The 7,740-nt window shown below is 28.4% G+C and overlaps 2 protein-coding genes and 1 non-coding gene across 3 annotated transcripts in view; 2 read left to right on the plus strand and 1 right to left on the minus strand.

The window, feature by feature from the left end:
• Positions 1-913: 913 nt before the first annotated feature.
• Trnal-caa lies at positions 914-1,034 on the minus strand. Its single transcript has 2 exons — positions 997-1,034; positions 914-959 (listed from the first exon to the last, which is right to left on the minus strand). It is a non-coding gene; the product is annotated as a tRNA-Leu (tRNA).
• A 1,427-nt stretch (positions 1,035-2,461) lies between these two features.
• LOC111034032 (eukaryotic translation initiation factor 2-alpha kinase 3-like) lies at positions 2,462-6,421 on the plus strand. The gene is made up of 7 exons (XM_022315053.1): positions 2,462-2,673; positions 2,748-2,947; positions 3,836-3,985; positions 4,703-5,090; positions 5,515-5,685; positions 5,744-5,914; positions 5,988-6,421. The coding sequence occupies exons 1-7, from the start codon at positions 2,629-2,631 to the stop codon at positions 6,114-6,116; spliced, it is 1,254 nt and encodes a 417-aa protein (XP_022170745.1). The 5' UTR covers positions 2,462-2,628; the 3' UTR covers positions 6,117-6,421.
• Positions 6,422-7,142: 721 nt separating this feature from the next.
• Positions 7,143-7,740, plus strand: part of LOC111034008 — a 2,733-nt gene continuing 2,135 nt past the window's right edge. Inside the window, exon 1 of the mRNA XM_022315018.1 lies at positions 7,143-7,733. Coding sequence (XP_022170710.1) covers positions 7,414-7,733 — 320 coding nt within the window. The 5' untranslated portion in view covers positions 7,143-7,413. The remainder of the gene's footprint in view (positions 7,734-7,740) is intronic.

Raw genomic sequence — 7,740 nt, forward strand, 5'->3', positions numbered from 1 at the left:
CCCCCAATTTCCGCCCACGCCTCAATATATGTCACTGTCTCTATACAATAATATAGTCTATACCGGCATGCGTTACATTATAACCTATACCTGTACATAATACACAACGTCATTATATAATAATAATTATTGGTAATATTGTACAATGTGATGTGCGCATTAATTTGTCGATATGCCTCATTGTCTTATCGTTAGGATTGACCTGTCAATTACCGTATTGTTATTGATAACTGTTGACGACTTGTCATATCTAATGAATACGAACTATATTATAATACACGCTGTCGCGGGGCCAACACCTTTCAGCCGAAAGGTCAATTAACTCGTCCGGAAATAATAATATTATACACGATTGATATTATTATATCTATAATATAATATTATATCTGTACGTGTGGGACGTGTGGGTTATAGAGGCACCCACTATACGGCTGATCCGAATTGTATCGAAACGTCTGTTATTACAATGCTAATACGGATCGAGCAGCTATCACACAAGTGCATTACTGCATTAGCATTTCTCCGATTTTGAACGGTTAAAAGACCGTCGTATTTCGAAAACGGATAAACAAAACGCTCTCTAGTAGAAACAATTTCTGCAGCCCACCGCTTCGGGATCTATAGACAATATTATAGTTTTATATCGGTTGTTTCACTCTTTCTAATAAATTGATTTTGCGGTTGAAACTTTGTACGCTGGTATAGCTAACTGCATACCCTGGTGAGTACGATTCCTACAGTTATTATCAAATACATTCAAATACACTTCGCTCGAAGCAAAATTTATGTGAAATGTTGAGGAAATACGTACATTCTGATAGTATTGTCTTCCCAATAAATTATCATTGTGGAAGAAAACTAAAATAAAATATCAAGTAATAGTAAAAAATCTTGAAAAAAAATGCAAAAAATTTGTCAGAAGTGGGATTCGAACCCACGCCCTCAGATGAGGACCAGAAAGCTCGGAAAGACCTGCATAGCAGGCCAAGGTGTAACCTTGAGTCTGGCGCCTTAGACCGCTCGGCCATCCTGACATGTTGATGTAGAGTGAAAATTAGACCTATTAAACTGAATTCATATAAATAACGAATAGCCTATAATTCACCTCGAATTTAAACAGTTATTAATTACGTATATTAAAATAAATATTTAATTATCAAATACCATAGTTCGCATAACAACCATATAAGTCAATAGATACATTTCAACAATACATAATCGGGCGAATTGATTTAAAACGTATGTATACCATGGTATATGATGACAATATGACATAAGAGTTCGCAGGTTTGCTGAAAAGTGAAAGGGGATAGGATTTTGGGTACCTTATTTGTACAATCAGTGTTAATTAAAACAAAAAAAACCTACAGGTACAACGCAAATTCGATCGCTCATATTATCCAAAGAATAGGAAAAATTTAATTTAATTTGATGAAGTTTTACACAAAATATCATGGGCCCAATATAACATTTTATATCGACAGATATTAAAAAAAACCTTATAAAAATCAGAAATTTAAAACATCTCAGGAATTAAAAAAGGGGCCAAATTATTTTCAAATGTTTTAATTTACAGAAAATGCTAATACGAACATTTTTTGGAAATGTCTAAGTAGGTACTAACTTATATAATGTTTTTTATTTTTGGGTTACACCAAAAAAACAAAATCGATATATTTTATGGATTACTGGTTAATGGTAATGGGTAAAAATATTACCGTTTTTCCTTAATTTCTACAGATGACGTATCACGACAACAAATACTAATAATAAAATAAAATAAATATTTAAGGGGGCTCCCATACAACAAACGTGATTTTTTTATTATGGTACGGAACCCTTCGTGAGCGAGTCAGACTCGCACTTGGCCGGTTATTCTTCTGCTTATTGGTGGTCTAAATGCATGAAAAAATACGATAATATAACGAGCCGTTTTCAACGGTCATAATAACAAGACGCCTTGTACAACAGAATAGGCAAAACAATTTGCACCCGGTGCAAGCAATGACTACAGGTGGTCGTGACACTTGCCGGATTCATAATAAAGATAACGTCGTCAAGTAAGGGAACATGTCGTTTTATACTCTTAGACAGTCAACAGAGACAATAAACAGACAACGAAAAGGGGTGTAGCGTTTTTCTTGAAAACATTTTTGTACTAATGGTCGTAGTTAGAGGTTTTTTATTAAATCTCTCTTATCGTTGCAACCATAGTCCATAGTATAGAACATAAATAATTATGTTCTAATAGGTCTATGACATAAGTGATAGAATTTTTTATTCTCATCACTCCGGGAGAACACAACTGTGGTATCTTCGTCACGACGTACTCAAGTAACGCGAGGGTTAGGTTAGGTTAGGGTACGTGGCAGATAACCACGAATTAAGATTAATTATCTTGGAAGCAATAGCAAACAGCCGTAACAGCTGTAATTTGACGATAGCGGTTGATAACAATTAAATTTGTATTTTACCCAATCACGTATATCACAAAAACTGTTCTTGTGAGAACAATATTTAGACAAGCTCACTCGTTCACGACGCCAGTCCACAGACGCACGTCTTAAGAGCTTGGCGGACTTGAAAACATAAAAAACAGAAATAATTTTTACCCGAGGAAAACGTAAAATGAACACTGAACATAATCACCAGAATAATAACAATATTGCACAGGTGCATACATCAACTAATTAAAAATATGTGCAGATTTGTTTTTATATAATAATTAATTGTGTAATTTATATCAGAAAAAAAATGATGTAGATGACAAAGAAAATGAAAACGTACAACCTGTTCAAAAACCATTAGATGAGTTTAAATCACACTATCTGCAAAATTTTGAACCAATTTGTCGCCTAGGAAAAGGAGGTTTTGGGACTGTATTTGAGGCTAGAAATAAATTAGATGACTGCAAATATGCTATTAAAAGGATACCAATTCCACAAAGGTAAGCTGGATAGTATTATGATTGGAGTTCATATTTTTACACAATTGTATATTATTGGATTTTTTTAGTAATTTTAATGACTCATAATAGTTTCGAGCTAATGAGTATTTTGGAGAAATTTATAGTTAATTTTACATTATTGAAGTAAAATTAAGTTATTTATCTACCTACAGTTTTAAAAGTCCAATTAAGGTGTAAAATAATATTTTGTCGAGTATTAAATTTTAGTAGATATTATATTTTGTTGGTTATACCCTATCATTCTCAATACTAACTTTATTAATTTTACTAATTTAATCAATTATAATTTTTATCATTTAGCGAATAGGGATAAATGTACATAGGTAGCCTTTTTTTACAAGTGGGCATACAAATAAAAAAAATATAATAAATCAATCAATAAAATATAATTAGTACAAATTAATAATTAAAATAAAATATCAAAACTGTTATTTACCTATATTATATTTTATATTTATTTTAATTTGTCCAAAATTAATATCAAAAAAGTAATTTTATCATAACAAGCCGAAAAATTAAAATGCAATATATAAAACAATTTTTCTTATTCATATTATTTAATTAAAATGTTATAATACATATTAATAAAGTTAAATATTTTGTTTGATTCCACTTGAAAATTATAAAATTTGGTACTACGTAATATTAATTTATAAAATATTAAGTACAATACAATAGTATTGTAAACATCCTTGATTTTATAATTTATATATAAACCAGAACTAAAAGAACTTTAATGAAGTAGGTAGCAGTAGCTCATAAAAATAAACTTATTGGATAAAATAATTAAATATTATTAAGCAGTACTTAGTAGTATTTACTATATTAAATGTATGTGCATAAATTTGTTTTATTTATTTATAATAGACAAGAATCTAGAGACTGTATATTACGAGAAGTTAAAGTATTAGCAAAGTTAGAACATCCAAATATTGTAAAGTATTCCAATGCTTGGTTTGAAGAACCTCCTAGAAGTTGGCAAGAAAAACAGGATGATAATGGGATGCCAAAATCTGAGTAAATAAATTAAAAATGTATATTAATAATTTTTTCATCACATGTAAAGTAAAAGTGAGGTAAACCAAAACCCATTTACCTTACAATTATTTTGTAATAAATACCCGACTAATGAATTACACAAATCAGTAGAATCTAATCTGTAGTGCATACTGCATGTGGAATTTTATATACTCAACACTTTAATATTTAAATACTGTTAATTTTATGCCATTTAAGTATCATCAATAGTTTTACTAAAGAAATTGTACAGAAACAACACAATACACTAGAAAAAATATTTCACACTATCACAGAATTTATTATTTTGAATACGATAACGATCAAAAATTGTTTTGACCATGGTATTTTTACTTCACACTATATAAGTCACAACTTACTTTGTTAAGGCATGAACAAAAATAATTTAATGCAGCTAATAAATTTTAAAAATTCAAATTTTTCGGGCGTTAGCAAAATGGTACCTTTGTTATTCTTATAAAAAAAATCTGGTTTCAAAAGTACCCTATGGCAAATAAATGAATCATAGTGTAATACCATAAGCATTAATTTTTGTGTTTAATATTTTTACCATACAAAAAAAAAATGTTGAACTATATAAAATAAGAGTTTCATACTTTAAATGTATTAAATTGTATGAAATTGATATTTTAGATTAAAATATTCATATAATCATCTGCTTGTATAACAATATTGTTATTGTTTTTTATTTTCTAGTTGTATGGGCACATATAGTAATATAACAACTAGTCCATCACAAGTCACAGAATCATATAGCGATATAAGTGATTTATCTTACATCGTTTTTGGCAATAATAATAAAGATGAAAAACGAGGTAAAAGTTCAGACTACTTAATTGAAGGTAGTAAACAACAGAAATATGAATCTGAGTATGATACAACTAGCGACTCTCATAGTGAACGAAAAGAAACAATACGATTCTTGTATATACAAATGGAACTATGTCAGAAAAATAGTTTAAGAGAAAGGTTGAATAATGGTACTATTAATAGAGATATAATGTATATTTTTGATATTTTTTGCCAAATTATACAAGGTGTTGAATATATTCATTCACAAGAATTCATACATAGGGATTTAAAGGTATAAACAACAATTAGTTAATAAGGTTTAAATTATTTTTAATTTTTTAAATGTCTAGTATAACAATAATATTACTATTTATTTCATAATTTCTAAATGTTAAGGTATAATTTACTATGAAATAGAGAATTGTAAACGCTTTGAAATTTATTTGTTTATTTTGTAATATTTCTGTTGTAATATTGTACTATTTTGCAATCAATTAATTTAAACTAAATAAGTGCAAATAATTTTAATCAACCTATCCATCCACCCTATTTAAAATTTTTCTATTTGTAAATGTTTCTTGTTAATCTTTATTGGACATTATCTTAGACATTTATTTTATTAAATGTTTTGTTTTTATTTTAAACTCAAAACTTGTGTAACAATCATAAGATATGATTATTAATTTAGTAATTAATTATTATTTGTTTTATTTTAGCCTTCAAATATATTATTTTCATCAGATGACCAAATCAAAATTGGCGATTTTGGTTCAGTTACAAAAATGATAAGTTCTGATAAAGTGACTGTATATGATGATTTACAAAATGGTTTAAAAGAACAACACACTGATCAAGTTGGTACTCAATTGTATATGAGTCCAGAACAGGTGAATAATTTAAAAGAAATTGAGGAATATCTAATTATTTTTTAAACAAATATTACAGATACGTAAAGAGCCATATAATTTTAAAGTAGATATATATTCTCTTGGAGTTATATTTTTTGAAATGCTCATTCCTTTCGCTACTGAAATGGAGAGATGCCAAACATTACAGCAAATTAGAAATGGTACATTTCCTGCTCAATTTTTGAAATTGTTTGAACTTAAGACTGAAGTAAGTAAATATCTTATAAATTATGATAAAATGATTTATTAATTACAAATGTTCATCATTATTTTGTTTTTAGAAAGATTTGGTATGCTTAATGTTATCGCAGGATCCAGAAAAGCGCCCAACTACCACTAATATAAAATGTATAATCCAAGTGTACTTGCAACGGTTCGACTTTCTCGTGTCGGACTCATGTCCTTTCTAGACTGTATGTATTCAGAGGATTGTCCAACAATCAAACTATCCGAATTTTTTAGAAGCCAGAATAATTGAATTTCAACAAAATGCATAATATATGTTTACCTTAATTCATCCTTTAAATCAGTGGTTCCCAACTCAACATTATGCATGGGCCACTATTATAAATTTCCTACTACCATGGACCACTACTTAATTATACACTTCTCCCACCCCTACCACTTATTTCTTTATAATTTATACATACATTACAAAATCTGCAATACTGCAAATGCTCTGGAAAAATATTTTAATTTACTCATTTAAAAAAAATAATACAAGTTTAGGTTATCAATAGGTACTTAATTAATGTGACTTATTACCACGCTAAAAACAAATTCTTTAGCCCCTTGAGATGAGTCCACAGACCACCAGTTGGGAACCACTGCTTATGTACAAACGCAGTTATGTAACCACTGCACCATGTAAATACCTAATGTTTTCTCTTAATAGTAATTATTCAATTTATATAATGCCAAAAACTACTATAGTAGTTAATATTAATTTTTTATAACATTTCTATACATTTTATACTTGTTTATATTTTTGATTTAGCTATATCGTTATTATAATACACAAATATTTATAAACGAATTATCAGATATCAGTAATGTTTTTTATACCTACATCATTATATTTTCAAAGAAATCATTGTTTTTCATACTTGAAAATACAATTATTTAAATTACACTGATATATAGCCTGCGCTCTAGTGGTATAATGAGTTCTACTGGCAATTATAGTCAATGAAGCTAAAATGTCTTTCAGAAAGTTAAATATTATTTATGATAGAAAGCTAGATATTATTGCATTAATGTATTATTAATATATTATAATTCATATAACAGAATAATTGATATTTAATAAATTAAAACATGAATTATGATAAAAATCATAATTAAATACCGTGATAATTTTCTGCCAACAAAACAACAATTTTAATTATTTTTTTGCAAATTAAAAATATTATTTGTGGTTACTTATGACTTATGAGTCTATTTTTAAAGAAGAAATGAATGATATCCCTTTACCACCTGTTCCAGTTCTTACAAGGTGGGGAACATGGGTAAATGCTGCGTTATATTACGTAGATTATCTTACCAAATATAAAAAAGTTATCGAGAGACTGGCAATGGATGATGCGCAAAGTATTAGAAAAGTTTTGAATATAATTGAAGGTGGTACTGTTGTCAATGATTTAACATTTATATCAACTCATTTGGCATTTTTAGTGATAGTCATAAAAAAAACTGGAAACTCAAAATATGACTTCAAATGAAAGCATTTCAATAATTGACGGAATCAAAGAAAAAATTAATTCTATTCCTGGGCCAAAAGGTGCAACACTTACTACAAAATTAAATGAGCTTTCCAATAAAATTAAAGGTCTAGAAATTCTACAAAAAATAAATGCAGTACTATCAGCCGAAAACGTTCAGCTCGAAGATGTTTATCAAGACCCGAAAATAATAAGTTGCTTCAAATATGCCCCAACAACTTCGGTTGACGTCGAACGTTCGTTTTCAGTATTTAAAAATATGTTAACTGATAAACGTCATAGCTTCACTGAAGAAAAACTTGAAATGCATATG

The sequence above is a fragment of the Myzus persicae genome, unplaced genomic scaffold, assembly GCF_001856785.1.
Source record: "Myzus persicae strain clone G006 unplaced genomic scaffold, MPER_G0061.0, whole genome shotgun sequence".
Taxonomy (NCBI): Eukaryota; Metazoa; Arthropoda; class Insecta; order Hemiptera; family Aphididae; genus Myzus; species Myzus persicae.

Bases quoted from the DNA above. Each gene is read 5' to 3' on its own strand.
- LOC111034032 (XM_022315053.1), top strand. From the start codon at position 2,629: ATGAACACTGAACATAATCACCAGAATAATAACAATATTGCACAG. The intron at 2,948-3,835 runs GTAAGCTGGATA...TATTTATAATAG, and splicing joins AGGATACCAATTCCACAAAG to ACAAGAATCTAGAGACTGTA. The intron at 3,986-4,702 runs GTAAATAAATTA...TTTATTTTCTAG, and splicing joins AATGGGATGCCAAAATCTGA to TTGTATGGGCACATATAGTA.